Raw genomic sequence first — 12,780 nt, 5'->3', positions numbered from 1 at the left:
CTGTATGGATAGACTACATTTTCTTTATCCATTCATCCCCTGCCAGAGATCTGGGTTGTTCCCACCTGTAGCCCAGGTCCTCATTTTTCCCAACAATAAGTAAAGGAAGGCCACCTCTTACTGAGAGCTCATGCTGTGTCACCAGCTGTGCTAAAGGTATCACAGAGACCTGCCACGTCATTTTCCAAGGATGCCTTTCAGGACCAGACACCTAAGGCGCTAGGGGCTTACTCTGAGGGGAGGAAGCATTTGGGAGCGCTGGCTCCCAGGACTTGGCTCTTCTCTGTTGCAGTGTGTGTGTGTGGTGGGGCGGGAGAGGGGGTGTTGGTGGACCAGGTCTCTAGGCTATGCAGTAAATGCTGAGCTACCCTCAAAAACCAGGCCTCCAGATCCATGGTGCCCCAGGATGTCATCATGTTTAGAGCGAGTGTCCTGGAAGTGACACCAAGTGAAAGAGGTGTTGCCGGGAAAGGTCTGGCATCTACGATTGCACTGCTTACCCTGATTTCATCTAGATTGTGTGGTATTTGGGAAGTTTGATGGGTGGGGGCATTTGGTGCCACTCCCGGGAGCCTGGCCTCTCATCTCTTCCCACCACCCAAAAGCAGGAGAGCTCAGAGGTCCAGGCTGGAGGCGCATCAACTCTCAGACCAAGTGTGTGTCTTCAAATGTAAAGATGGAAACCAGGGCAGCCCCGGTGGCGCAGCGGGAGTCCCACATCGGGCTTCCTGCATGGAGCCTGCTTCTCCCTCTGCCCGTGTCTCTGCCTCTCTCTTGCTCTCTCTGAATGAATAAATAAATATTTAGAAAAAAAAATAAAGATGGAAACCAGTTCATCATTTGAGCAAATCCCAACTGAATCTGCAAAGCTCTTAAGTGAAATGCAGGACATCAAATAAAGGGAGCTGAGGACTCCTGGGTGTGGCCAGGGAGCAGGCCTGCGATTCCCAGGCAGTGGCAGTCCCCAGGGGAGGCCAGCCACACTCCCCTCAGCTGCCCTATGCTTTCCACCCCCCAACCCCCCCCTCCTGCGGGGAGGAGACTACCCGCACAGCTCGCAAAGACAACGGAGGCCTTGAGAGGCTGCAGCCCACTCAGACTTTATTCAAACATCAGGAAGTGCAGGGCACCATGGGGCGCAGGAGGCGGCCCAGGGCAGGGGCTCCCGCCTCCGCGGCTGCAGCTTAACGGTACTTGGAGGTCAGCACGGTGCTCACAGCGGTGAAGAACTTGTCCAGGGAGGCGTGGACAGCAGGGGTGAATTCGGTGGGGTGGTGGCAGGCCAGGGTCACCAGCAGGCAGTGGCTCAGGAGCTGCAGAGGGAGGGGCCGTCAGGGGGGGGCGGGCTGCACCGCAGGGAGCCCTGGGGGTCTCTGTGCCCCCCCCCCCAGGTGTGTCCTGGCCTGGCCCGCGGCTCACCTTGAAGTTGACGGGGTCCACGCGCAGCTTGTAGGCGTGCAGGTCGCTGAGGGCGGACAGGGCACCGGGCAGGTCGTCCAGGTGGGCCACGGCAGTGGTCAGCGCATCAGCCACCTTCTTGCCGTGGGCCTTGACCTGGGCGGAGCCGGGGCTCAGGTCGAAGTGCGGGAAGTAGGTCTTGGTGGTGGGGAAGGACTGGAAGGTCCTGCGGGAGGAAGGGCCGGTGAGCTGCGGCGGGGGTGGGGGGGGGGACAGGGGCCCCAGGGGGAGGAAAAGGGCCGCAGGAGAGGGACAGGGGCAGGGTGGGGGGTGGACGGGCCCCGGGGGAAGGACAGGGGCCGTAGGGGAAGTACAGGGGCCACGGGAGGAGGACAGGGGCCGCGGGGGGAGGACAGGGGCCACGGGGGGAGGACAAGGGCCGCAGGAGGGGGGACAGGGGCTGTGGGAGTGGGGACAGGGGCCCCGGGGGAAGGACAGGGGCCATAGGGGAAGTACAGGGGCCACGGGGGGAGGACAAGGGCTGCGGGGGTAGGACAAGAGGCCGTGGGGGAATAACAGGGGTCTGGGGGGAGGACAGGGGCCCAGGGAGGCGGACACGGGGCACGGGGGGCGGCCGAGCCCCAGTGCCGGCGAGAGCTGGGTGCTCACCTGTCCAGCGCCTCTCCGCCGTAGTCGCCAGCGTGGCCACCAATCTTATCCCAAGTGGACTTGATGTTGGTCTTGTCGGCGGGAGACAGCACCATGGTGGGTTCTTTCTGAGTCTGAGGAGAACCAGAAATGCACGGGGCGGGGAGGCCGTGGAGGCTTTATGCCCGGGGCGCGGGTGGGCACGCCCGTCGGGGCCACGCTTATTGGCTGGCGGGGGTGGGTGTGGGGGGCTCGCTGGGGCCAACTGACTGGAGGTTCTCTCCTGCCCACTTCTCCAGCCCCGCTAGCACCGCCAGGGCCCCGGCTGGTGGGGGTCGGTGCAGGGGGGCTCAGGGACACCCCGAGGGTGCCCGAGCGCCCCTAGCCCCCCGCTGCGTGCTCCTGAGGATCCTAAGGGACACCTGCCCTGTTGTAGGCTTGGCGCTCGCAGCCCGTCTGGGTTAACTCGAGCGGAGTCCGTGAAAGACTGAGCGGTTGAGGGCGGACAAAAGGCCTGCCTGGTCTGGGGCGGAGAGAGGTGCACACAGGCCTCCCTCCCGCCAACTCCGGAATTGGCACCTGGAGCCCCTCCTGCTCCCCTCAGACACGCTCCTCCTAACCCCTCCTCCCCACGAATTCTCATTGAGCTGTCGCCCTGCGGATAAACCCCCAGCGGCCCAGGGGGCAGGGCTGGGGCAGGCGGGATCCAGGCTCCAGGTCCTCTGTCCAGGGTGGTGGGTCTGCGAGACTCAGAGGCAGCGTTCTCCTGTTAGGGACCTTGTGTGAGCCACTGTCCCCACCGCTGTGCTCACAATGACACACCCAGTTCTTCAAATCGTGCTTGACACTTGACTCACTGGGCCAGTAGTGGTTAAGTTGATAAATAAAGCGACTTTCTGGACAGGACCTGAGCTTTCAGTTGGGAACGGTCATCCGATCGCCACGCAAGGGCACAGAGAGTGGAAAGCCTTGTTAAAAGACTCAGGAAACGTTGGCAGCCCTGGTGGCTCAGCGGTTTAGCGCCGCCTGCAGCCCAGGGCATGATCCTGGAGACTCAGGATCAAGTCCCACATCAGGCTTCCTGCATGGAGCCTGCTTCTCGCTCTGCCTGTATCTCTGCCTCTCTCTCTCTGTGTCTCTCGTGAATAAATAAATAAAAATCTTAAAAAAAAATACAATCTTTAAAAAATGAAAAGAAAAATAAAAAAAAAAGACTCAGGAAATGTGGAGGGAGTGGGTGAGGCATTGGAGGGCATCAGGGTTAGTCTGAAGGTCATGGGTGGCTTCCCTAGGGGAGTGAGGCTGGGGAATGAGTGTGCATTAGACAAAATAGGGTGGACAGGAAAGCTGACTTGAGGGTGGGGAGGGGGATAAAAGGCCTCTATGGCTGAAGAGTGGGGTCCACTGAAGAGTGGGGGTGGGGAGCTGTGGACAACGACCAGGTGCTGGGCAGACGCTGCAGTGTGGGGGAAGGGCAGGACCCCCAGCTGGTACCATTCCCTTACTGGTACCAAGTCCCCTGGGCTAGTTGGTGGCAGGAGGGTACTGAGGACACGACAGAACAGGGAGTGAGAACAGAACAGGGAGTGAGAAGCTGTTGACACGTCCTCTCCTGGGAAGAAGACTGAGCTCTGGGGAGGGGCTGGGTGGGCACCCTCCCTCGGGATCTCCCCGTGTGTCCAGGAAGAAGTATCTGTCAAACTGCCTGGTACGCAGGAGAAAGAAGCTCCAGACAAGCCTCAGCAATTCTCTCCTGCTCTGCCCCTTGAGTCTGTTCTTATTTTGTACATGCTGGGCCTCCCCCCGGCTGCTTCCACTCTCCCTTCCCACCCTCCACTCTTTTCCTGATTCTGTTACAGCCGAAGGCCCAATCCTGGCCTCCCGAAAAGGATAGGACACTGCGGGCTTAGAGGGCTCAAAGACCTGCCCCCAGGCCTGGGACAACCCCCCTTCTGCATCTGGTTCCAGTCCTCCTGCCACTGGGTCCTTTTTATTTTTTTTATTTTTTTATTTTTATTTTTTTAAAGGATTTTTTATTTATTTATTTATGATAGAGAGAGAGAGAGAGAGACAGAGAGAGAAGCAGGCTCCATGCCGGGAGTCTGACATGGGACTCCAGGATTGCGTCCTGGGCCAAAGGCAGGCTTGAAACCGCTGAGCCACCCAGGGATCCCCTACTGGGTCCTTTTTAGATGAGACTTGGGGAACATATCTCAGCCAATGGCTTAGATTCCTACTATGCGAAGAGCTCCCACATATATATAAGAGGGAAAAACAAAGACTTACGGGAACAGTTGACAAAGGTTATTAACAGGAAGTTAACAAATACAGAAATGACAATTAATGAGGCCCCTGGGTTAGCCCAGTCAGTCAGGCATCCTACTCTTGGTTTCTGCTCGGATCGTAGCCTCAGGGTCATGAGATGGAGCCCCACCACAGCTTGGAGCTCAGTGCTCAGTGGGCTTGTCCCTGTCCCTCTTCCTCCCCACCCTCTCTCTCTCTCTAATAAATAAATAAATAGATAAATCTTAAAAAAAAAAAAAAAAAAGAAAAGAAAAAGGGTGGCAGTCTTAGCCTCCCCTGCTTGTCACTCCAGAGAGGAACCCTGGAAGCCTGGCACCTTCTGGGAATGGAGCATGACTCCGCTCATTCCAGGAAGCCTCAGCTTTAGTTCCAAGAGCCACTAAGGCCGGCAGAGGTCCCCTGCGGGGAGGAGACCACCCGCACTGCTCGCAGACAAAGACAACGGAGGCCTTGAGAGGCTGCAGCCCACTCAGACTTTATTCAAACATCAGGAAGTGTAGGGCACGGTTGCAGGAGGCCACCCAGGGGCCCAGGGCAGGGGCTCCCGCCGCCATGGCTGCAGCTTAACGGTACTTGGAGGTCAGCACGGTGCTCACGGCGGCGAAGAACTTGTCCAGGGAGGCGTGGACGGCAGGGGTGAATTCGGTGGGGTGGTGGCAGGCCAGGGTCACCAGCAGGCAGTGGCTCAGGAGCTGCAGAGGGAGGGGCCGTCAGGGGGGGGGGCGGGCTGCACCACAGGGAGCTCTGGGGGTCTCCGTGCGCCGCCCCCAGGTGTGTCCTGGCCTGGCCCGCGGCTCACCTTGAAGTTGACGGGGTCCACGCGCAGCTTGTAGGCGTGCAGGTCGCTGAGGGCGGACAGGGCACCGGGCAGGTCGTCCAGGTGGGCCACGGCGGTGGTCAGCGCATCAGCCACCTTCTTGCCGTGGGCCTTGACCTGGGCGGAGCCGGGGCTCAGGTCGAAGTGCGGGAAGTAGGTCTTGGTGGTGGGGAAGGACTGGAAGGTCCTGTGGGAGGAAGGGCCAGTGAGCCGCGGCGGGGGGTCGTGGGGGGAGGACAAGGGCCGCAGGAGGGGGACAGGGGTGTGGGGGGACAGGGAGTAAGGACAGGGGCTGTGGACAGGGGCCTCGGAGGGGGTGCTGGGCAAGGGGACAGGGGCCCCAGGAGGTGGACTGGGGCCGCTGGTGGGGGGGACAGGGGCTGCGGGGGGGGGGGACAAGGGCCGCAGGAGGGGGACAGGGGTGGGGGTGGGGGAACAGGGGCCACAGGAGGGGGATGGGGGCCATGGGTTAAGGACAGGGGCCGCAGGGAAGGGACAGGGGCTGCGGGGGGAGGACAGGGGCCACGGAGGGGGGCGCTGGGCAAGGGGACAGGGGCCCCAGCAGGTGGACTGGGGCCACTGGGGGGGGGACAGGGGCCACGGGGGGTGGACAAGGGGCGCAGGAGGGGGACAGGGGTGGGGTGGGACAAGGACTGTGGGAGGGGCACAGGGGCCATGAAGTAAGGACCGGGGCAGAGGGTGGGGCGGGGGGAGGCGGACAGGGGCCGCGGGGGTGGGGACAGGGGCCACAGGAGGGGGACAGGTGCTGGGGAAGGACAGGGGCTGCGGGGGTGGGGACAGGGGCCGCGGGGGGCCGCCGAGCCCCAGCGCCGGGGAGAGCTGGGTGCTCACCTGTCCAGCGCCTCTCCGCCGTAGTCGCCAGCGTGGCCACCAATCTTATCCCAAGTGGACTTGATGTTGGTCTTATCGGCGGGAGACAGCACCATGGTGGGTTCCTTCTGAGTCTGAGGAGAACCAGAAATGTGCGGGGCCGGGAGGCCTCGGAGGCTTTATGCCAGGGCCGCGGGGGGGCACACCCATCGGGGCCACGCTCATTGGCTGGCCCAGTGCCCCGAGGTCCTGGAGCAGGTGGGGGGGTCCCAAGGCCGCCCTCACTCTCTGTCCTGTGTCCTGAGCAGACCGAGCTCAGCTCCCCGTGGCACCCTCCCTTCTGGCTCCTGTGGTTCCCGGGAGCCCACCACGGGGTCCCGAACCGCCCCACCCCCTGCTTTTGGCTCTGAAACTAGGGTATTTGCCGACTGGGGAGGGGAGCACAATATTTTCTGATGTGAACAAGCTGCTTTCGCCCCAAACATCCACCAGGATGGAGAGCTGTCGATTGTCCATGTAAAGAGTGGTGGTGAGGGAGATTATGTGGTCCTTCAAGCCCTCTTTGCCCCAAGCTGGGCAGGCGCTCCTGGGCAGCGCCAGGTGACTGGTGCAGGCGTGGACTGAGGAGTGCGGTGGGTAGCTGGGCAGGGCCACAGGCAGGACCTATCTCGTGGCATCCTTCGGATTGGGCACCAACAGCCAGGTCAGCGCAGTGCTCCCAGCACTGACCAAGATTGTCAACTGGGAACCTTCATTGTTCAGTCTGGCGAACTCCCTGAATCCCACTCCCTGCCTCGCTCCCTTGTCCGAGAAGGTTCTGATTAGTAGATGGCTAAGATTCCTGCCCTGATGCCGCGGAGAGGGGAGAGACTGACCCCGGGGACTGCGGTGGGATGGGACTGAGGGGACCAAGCCTTGGTTGGGGGAATCGTAGAAATTGAAAGGATCCCCTTGAGCTGGAGTGGGGGTTGGGTGGCCCTGGATCTGCCAGGCACTGATCCTGCTTTATCATCTTTTTTTTTTTTTTTTTTAAGATTTTATTTATTCTCAGGAGACACAGAGAGAGAGGCAGAGACACAGGCAGAGGGAGAAGCAGGCTCCACGCAGGGAGCCTGATGTGGGACTCAATCCTGGGTCTCCAGGATCACGTCCTGGGTAGAAGGAAGACGCTGAACCGCGGAGCCCCCGGACGTTCCCCTGCTTTATGATCTTATAAATTATGTCAAAGACCCAGTGAGGAGTCAGGTTTTTTGTTTGTTTCCACGGCTCTGCATTAGGCTCACATTGCTAGGGGACAGGTCCTGTATCAGCCAGCGGCTGTGTGAACAGGGTTAGAAACCTACTCTGTCTGCCAGAGGGTGGCGGTGGGAGTTCCTACCCCAGTGCCCCACCCCAGGACCTTCAGAGGAACGGGGCTAGCCTGGCTAGAGCAAAGTTTGCTGTGGACTGAGTGTCAGGGGAATGGGGGGAAGCAAAGGCCTTGAGGAGTCCCAACCGGTTTGACCTGAGCCCAGGAACTTGGCCATTGGGGGTGGGCGGTGCTGGTATTTGTCAGCAAAAGACGTGAGAATTCAAGCTGGTAGCGCCCAGCGGGAAGGATGGAGGCAGGTTCCAGGAGGGAGCGAACGCACACAAGTGCTTTGTGAACGGTGTCGCTGTGTGAGAGCACCCGGCCAGGGCCCCCTCATGTCAGCGCCCCCGGTGCCCCCCTCATTGCCCCATCGCCCCTCGGCAACGGTTCTGTCCAAGGCTTTGGGGATCCACACCCTGCCCAGACCCGGGACTATAACCAAGGAACTGTCCCCATTTCAGAGTCCCGGGCCCCTGTCCCTGGTGCGCGAGGGTTGGGGTGGTGCCCTAAGGTGCCCCGAGGTGCCCGCCCGCAGCCCACAGAGCACACAGGCGCCGGTGCCGCTTGACCCGTGTTTATTGACACGCGGGGATGTGGGCGGGGGAGCGGGCTCAGCGGTACTTCTCCGTCAGCACCACCGCCACGCCCGTCAGGAACTTGTCCCACGCCGCCTGCATCTCCACGGTGAACTCGTCCTGCAGGTGGGAGGCCAGCACCACCTGGAAACACTGGATCAGCAGCTGCGGGGGCACAGGTGCTGGTGAGGGCGCTGCCTCCGCGGGCCCTGCTGCCCCCCCACCCCCACCCCCCCGAGGCCGCGGCGCGCTCACCGGGAAGTTGGAGGGGTCCACGCGCAGCACCTGGGCGTGCAGGTCGGCCAGCGGCCTCAGCGCGGCGCGCAGGTTGTCCAGGTGCTGCACGGCCACGCCCACCGCCTCCAGCATGCGCCGCCCGTGGCTCAGCAGCTGCGCCTTGTCGGCGCAGGAGCCCAGGTGCGGGAAGTAGGTCTTGGTGCTGGGGTACACGGTGAAGAGCCTGCGCGCCGGGCGCCGGTGAGGACGGCCGCCCCCCACCCCGGGCACCCCGGGTACCCCCCGGCCCCCGCCCCCAGCGCCCCCAGGCACCCCGGCCCGCGCCCCCGCCGCAGCCCACCTGAGCAGCAGCTCCGCCCCAAAGGCCGCCTCGTGGCCCGCGATCAGGTCCCAGACCTGCGCTACCTGGGCGCGCTCCTGGGCGCTGAGCATGGCGCTGCCGGGGCTGCTCTGCGCCCTCCCGCCCCGCCCGCCTCCTTATAGCGGCCCCCCCGCGCCCAGGCGCCGCCCGCGCTTATCTGCGGGGCCCACCGTGGGGGGCGGCCCAGCGCAGGCCGCAGCGGGTGCGGAACCGCAGGCAGAGCCGGGGCGCGGGGGCGCGGGGGGCCGCACACTCGGGGAGCAAAGGTTCTCGCCCCCGCGCCCCCGTCCCTCCCCTGCTTCCCGCCAACATGCAGAACGCGGGAGCCGCTCCGTCCTCAGCCTTTTATTGGGGACACGCGGGAGGGACGCAGGGGAGGGCGCTCGGGGCCGCAGCCGGGGGCGCTCAGCGGTACTTCTCGGTCAGGACGCAGGACACGAGCGACAGGAACTTGTCCCACGCGGCGTGGGCGTCGGCCGTGAGGTCGGCGGGGAAGTGCGAGGCCAGGGTGACCAGCAGACAGTGGGACAGCAGCTGCGCCGGAGGGAGGGCCTGGGTGAGCGCGGGAAGCGCCTGGGGACCCTGGGGACCCTGGGGACCCCCCCCCCGCCCACCTTGAAGTTGACCGGGTCCACGCGCAGGATGTAGGCGTGCAGCTCGCTCAGCCTGGACAGGGCGCCCGCCACGTCGTCGAGGCTGCGCACCGCGTCGCCCAGCGCGGCCACCACCTTGGCGCCGTGCGCCCTCAGGTGCGCCGAGCCCGCGCGCAGCTCGAAGTGCGGGAAGTAGGTCTTGGTCTGCGGGAAGCTGGCGAAGAGCCTGCGGGCCACGGCGGCGCCACTGACGCGTGGGAAGCCCCGTCCTCCCCCCACGACACGTTGTAACGGATGTTTTAGGACAGAAACAGGGACGCGAACCTCCCCGTGGACCCGCACGCCCCGGTGTGGCACAAGGGCAGGCCCGCCTGGCCGACTCTCCCCGGTCCCCGGGCCCCCACCCCGGGGCGTGGCACAAGCCCACCCCAGCGGCCCATGGCTCAGCAGTTCCTTCCTTCCTTCCTTCACTCACTGCGTGGAGGTGGGGGAGACCTGGGTGCCAGACCCCTTCCCCATGCACCTCCCCTTCCTGCGCACTGACCCTGTGCCCCCCACCCCGGGCCTCACTAACCCTCACTGTCACCTCCTGGCCCCAGCGCAGCCCATCAGGCACTGACCTCTCCAGGGCCTCGGTGCCAATAGCATCCGCCTGGGTGGAGATCTTGCCCCACATGGACAGGATGATGGTCCTCTCGGCCTTGGTCAGAGACATGGTGGAGCTGAGTGGGAGCTGGGTGTGCTCAGGGCCGGCCTGTGGGGTGCTCAGCCCCCAGCATCCCTTTATATACCAGGAGCCAGGGTGGGGGCCAGGCTGTGGCCACTGGCCTGGAGAGGGGAGAGGGCCGTGGGGGTGGGGTGTCTTATCAGACCCAGTGAGGACGGCTGGTCAGGGCCTGGTGGGACGCTGGGCTGAGGGGCTCTCACTCAGGCCTCCCCACTGCTGGGCCACAGGTCAGTCCAAGTTCCTGGGAGATAGGGGCCCAGGCCCGGGTGGAGAGTCGCCATGTCAGCCCGGCCCCGTGACTGGCCTCCACGCTCACTGTCCTTGTGATGGAAGGGTGACCTGGAGTGTGTCAGGCTCTCACAGAAGCATTCTCTCCTCCTCCCTCTGCTTCTGCTCTATGGGGCCACCTTAGGAAGCACTTTACAGATGAGTGAACACAGGGTCACAGACGGAGACTGAGACCAGCTGTCACAGAGCATGACAGTCTTCACACACAGCCTGGATGACACGAGCTTACAGTCCCAACGGCCATGTTCCCACCACAGCCTCTACTCCTTATTTCTGTCTCTTTACCCTCCTAGCTTACACCCTTTTCCCTAATCCCCATAAGGTGCTTAACATGTTCCTTTAGTTACTATGTGTTCTTGCAAAGGGTCCATTTTTAGTCATGTATTTTAAGTTAAATTATAGCTTGATTTTTAAAATTTAATGTAATGAACATTTCTTTGTAAGCACACCTTTTTTGAAAGATAGGAAGTTTTAAGGGCTCCCTGTTTAGCGGAGAGCCTGCTTCTGCCTCTCTCTCTGCTCCTCCCCCTGATTGTGCTCTCTCTCTATCAGAAAAATAAATCTTTTTTTGTTACATTTTATTTATTCATGAGAGACACAGAGAGAGGCAGAGACACAGGCAGAGGGAGAAGCAGGCTCCACGCGGGGAGCCCAGCGCTGGACTCAATCCCGGGACTCCAGGATCACGCCCTGGGCGGAAAGGAGATGCTCAGCCACTGAGTCACCCAGGCGTCCCTGCATTGTGCATATATTTAAGGTTTTTATTTTACTTTTAAAAATATTTTGTTTATTTAAGAGAGAAAGAGTGAGAGAGAGTGTGTGTGTGTATGTGTGTGTGTGTGTAATCACGGAGACTATGCCTGAGAGCTCACATGGGGTGACTTATTGTTCCCATTCCAAGGGGGCCTCAGCTCTGGAGGGGGCCAGTTAGCACTTTGTCTTCAAAGGCTTCCTAAAAGCCACCATCATTGCTCATAAAAACAATGCATAGGGGATCCCTGGGTGGCTCAGCGGTTCAGTGCCTGCCTTAGGCCCAGGGCGTGATCCTGGAGACCTGGGATGGAGTCGGAGTCCAGCGTCGGGTTCCCTGCGTGGAGCCTGCTCTCTCTCTCTGTGTCTGTCATGAATAAATAAATAAAAATCTTAAAAAAAAAAAAAAAAGAAAAAAGCAATGCATGGTTCTTTAGAGCCCTCAAGGGAGTCTGCAGACGGTGGGTCCATAGAAATCCCTTATATCTCACACACTAACATTTTAGTGCTGTTCTCTTCATTTAGCTGAATTATCTCGAAAAGCATTTTTGTGTCGTGCAGTTGCGCCCGCGTGCACCCATCACAAGTGCCCCGGGGTCAGCTGCAAGCAGCCCTCTGCGGCTCCTGTGGGCCCTCGCTGGCTCGGTGCTCCCGTCCCTGGGAGCAGGCCTGTGGTTTAGCAGGAGCTACTCCCACGCCCAGGTCTTCACACACATGAGGACGACATCCAGGCCCCAAGCTGGGGAGAGGGCCCACAGGACACTGCCAAGCCCCCCCCCCCCATCTTGGAAGCTCCTCCCAGGGAGGGTCTCTTCCTGACCCAGCATGAGCTTGGCCTGGGGGGGGGGGGGGCGGGCGCGGCGGGGGGGGGGGGGGGGGGCGGCGGGGACGGGGGGAGGGAGCTGCAGTCACTGTGGAATAGGAATTGTTCTGGGGGTTCCAACCCTGAGCTCCCTCCTTCCAGCCTTGAATCCCCAGAGGCTCCAGCAGAGGCAGGGGCTGCAAATGAGCCCGACCTTCAGCTCCAGGGTGCTTGGTGCTTTGGTGGGAGGAGCTGGGGAGAAGGAGGGACTAGGGCGTGCACAGTATGCCCCCCTCCTACAGCTGGGGTCTTGTTTTGTCCCCGAGCCAGAGCCCATCCCAGGCTCACCTCCCAGCCTTTGCCTGAGTGCTTAGCACAGCTAAGAGCACCCTTTGCCCCCCAGATTTTCCATCCTTCCTCTCTCCTCCTTGATAGGCTTGGGTCCTGACCCCCTAAACTTGTGCTGAGGTAGTTCCTCAGTCCCATGACTTTCACCTCCCTCTGTGACCGCCCCGGGCTGACACCCACATAGACACCGTTCCGAGCTCACACTCTCTCCAGGGAGCGTTTCACCTCCTCACTTGTGCATCTTGAATCAAGCCTGATCTGGCCCTCAAAGCCTGCTCTTCCGTCCTTCCGTCCTTCCGCCTGTCCCCTGGCCATGGTGGTGGCAGCACCATCTCTTCCCAAGGCCCAGGTCAGAGACCCCAGCCCTCCCGGACCTTCCTGCTCCTGGCGTGGTTTCTGGTCTCTCCCGCTCCCTGTGCCCCTCAGCCTCCGTGGGGCCTCCTGCCTGGAAGACTCTTCCCCAACATTGTCACTCACTCAAGTGCCACTGGGTTTATAGGCTCACAGTGACCACTGCATTTAAAATGGCAACTCGCTACCCCCGCCTGTGCAATCTCCCACCCGCTCTATTTTTTTTTTTTCCACACAGAAAATAAATGTTTTTGTTTGTTTTCCACTAGAATGTGAACTCAGAAAAGCAGAGAATTTTTCTTTCAGCATAGTTTCCTGGTCTATTCCAAGCCTCCCAAAGAGTCAGGACTTCCCAGAGCAAGCTCCCCAAAAGTTCTTGTTGAGTGAATTAGAAGTCCT

General features: G+C 61.3%; 4 protein-coding genes across 4 annotated transcripts; all 4 read right to left on the bottom strand.

The window, feature by feature from the left end:
• Nucleotides 1-1,084: 1,084 nt before the first annotated feature.
• On the bottom strand, nucleotides 1,085-2,231 carry LOC140638190 (hemoglobin subunit alpha). Its single transcript, XM_072835046.1, has 3 exons — nucleotides 2,068-2,231; nucleotides 1,420-1,624; nucleotides 1,085-1,313 (listed from the first exon to the last, which is right to left on the bottom strand). Exons 1-3 carry the CDS (start codon nucleotides 2,160-2,162, stop codon nucleotides 1,185-1,187), a joined length of 429 nt encoding a protein of 142 aa, XP_072691147.1. The 5' UTR covers nucleotides 2,163-2,231; the 3' UTR covers nucleotides 1,085-1,184.
• Nucleotides 2,232-4,809: 2,578 nt separating this feature from the next.
• On the bottom strand, nucleotides 4,810-6,268 carry LOC140638191 (hemoglobin subunit alpha). Its single transcript, XM_072835047.1, has 3 exons — nucleotides 6,020-6,268; nucleotides 5,150-5,354; nucleotides 4,810-5,042 (listed from the first exon to the last, which is right to left on the bottom strand). Exons 1-3 carry the CDS (start codon nucleotides 6,112-6,114, stop codon nucleotides 4,914-4,916), a joined length of 429 nt encoding a protein of 142 aa, XP_072691148.1. The 5' UTR covers nucleotides 6,115-6,268; the 3' UTR covers nucleotides 4,810-4,913.
• Nucleotides 6,269-7,907: 1,639 nt separating this feature from the next.
• On the bottom strand, nucleotides 7,908-8,648 carry HBM (hemoglobin subunit mu). Its single transcript, XM_072833963.1, has 3 exons — nucleotides 8,502-8,648; nucleotides 8,180-8,384; nucleotides 7,908-8,089 (listed from the first exon to the last, which is right to left on the bottom strand). Exons 1-3 carry the CDS (start codon nucleotides 8,591-8,593, stop codon nucleotides 7,961-7,963), a joined length of 426 nt encoding a protein of 141 aa, XP_072690064.1. The 5' UTR covers nucleotides 8,594-8,648; the 3' UTR covers nucleotides 7,908-7,960.
• Nucleotides 8,649-8,852: 204 nt separating this feature from the next.
• LOC140639175 (hemoglobin subunit zeta-like) lies at nucleotides 8,853-9,830 on the bottom strand. Its single transcript, XM_072837675.1, has 3 exons — nucleotides 9,696-9,830; nucleotides 9,137-9,496; nucleotides 8,853-9,056 (listed from the first exon to the last, which is right to left on the bottom strand). Exons 1-3 carry the CDS (start codon nucleotides 9,828-9,830, stop codon nucleotides 8,928-8,930), a joined length of 624 nt encoding a protein of 207 aa, XP_072693776.1. The 3' UTR covers nucleotides 8,853-8,927.
• Nucleotides 9,831-12,780: the final 2,950 nt, after the last annotated feature.

The sequence above is a fragment of the Canis lupus genome, chromosome 8 (genome assembly GCF_048164855.1).
Source record: "Canis lupus baileyi chromosome 8, mCanLup2.hap1, whole genome shotgun sequence".
NCBI lineage: Eukaryota > Metazoa > Chordata > Mammalia > Carnivora > Canidae > Canis > Canis lupus.
This window is presented reverse-complemented; position numbering and strand designations above follow the sequence as displayed.

Bases quoted from the DNA above. Each gene is read 5' to 3' on its own strand.
- LOC140638190 (XM_072835046.1), bottom strand. From the start codon at position 2,162: ATGGTGCTGTCTCCCGCCGACAAGACCAACATCAAGTCCACTTGGGAT. The intron at 1,625-2,067 runs GTGAGCACCCAG...TTCCTCCCGCAG, and splicing joins GGCGGAGAGGCGCTGGACAG to GACCTTCCAGTCCTTCCCCA. The intron at 1,314-1,419 runs GTGAGCCGCGGG...CTCCCTCTGCAG, and splicing joins TGGACCCCGTCAACTTCAAG to CTCCTGAGCCACTGCCTGCT.
- LOC140638191 (XM_072835047.1), bottom strand. From the start codon at position 6,114: ATGGTGCTGTCTCCCGCCGATAAGACCAACATCAAGTCCACTTGGGAT. The intron at 5,355-6,019 runs GTGAGCACCCAG...TTCCTCCCACAG, and splicing joins GGCGGAGAGGCGCTGGACAG to GACCTTCCAGTCCTTCCCCA. The intron at 5,043-5,149 runs GTGAGCCGCGGG...CTCCCTCTGCAG, and splicing joins TGGACCCCGTCAACTTCAAG to CTCCTGAGCCACTGCCTGCT.
- HBM (XM_072833963.1), bottom strand. From the start codon at position 8,593: ATGCTCAGCGCCCAGGAGCGCGCCCAGGTAGCGCAGGTCTGGGACCTG. The intron at 8,385-8,501 runs GTGGGCTGCGGC...CCCGGCGCGCAG, and splicing joins GGGGCGGAGCTGCTGCTCAG to GCTCTTCACCGTGTACCCCA. The intron at 8,090-8,179 runs GTGAGCGCGCCG...GTGCCCCCGCAG, and splicing joins TGGACCCCTCCAACTTCCCG to CTGCTGATCCAGTGTTTCCA.
- LOC140639175 (XM_072837675.1), bottom strand. From the start codon at position 9,830: ATGTCTCTGACCAAGGCCGAGAGGACCATCATCCTGTCCATGTGGGGC. The intron at 9,497-9,695 runs GTGAGGGTTAGT...GGGACCGGGGAG, and splicing joins GCTGGGGCCAGGAGGTGACA to AGTCGGCCAGGCGGGCCTGC. The intron at 9,057-9,136 runs GTGGGCGGGGGG...CCTCCGGCGCAG, and splicing joins TGGACCCGGTCAACTTCAAG to CTGCTGTCCCACTGTCTGCT.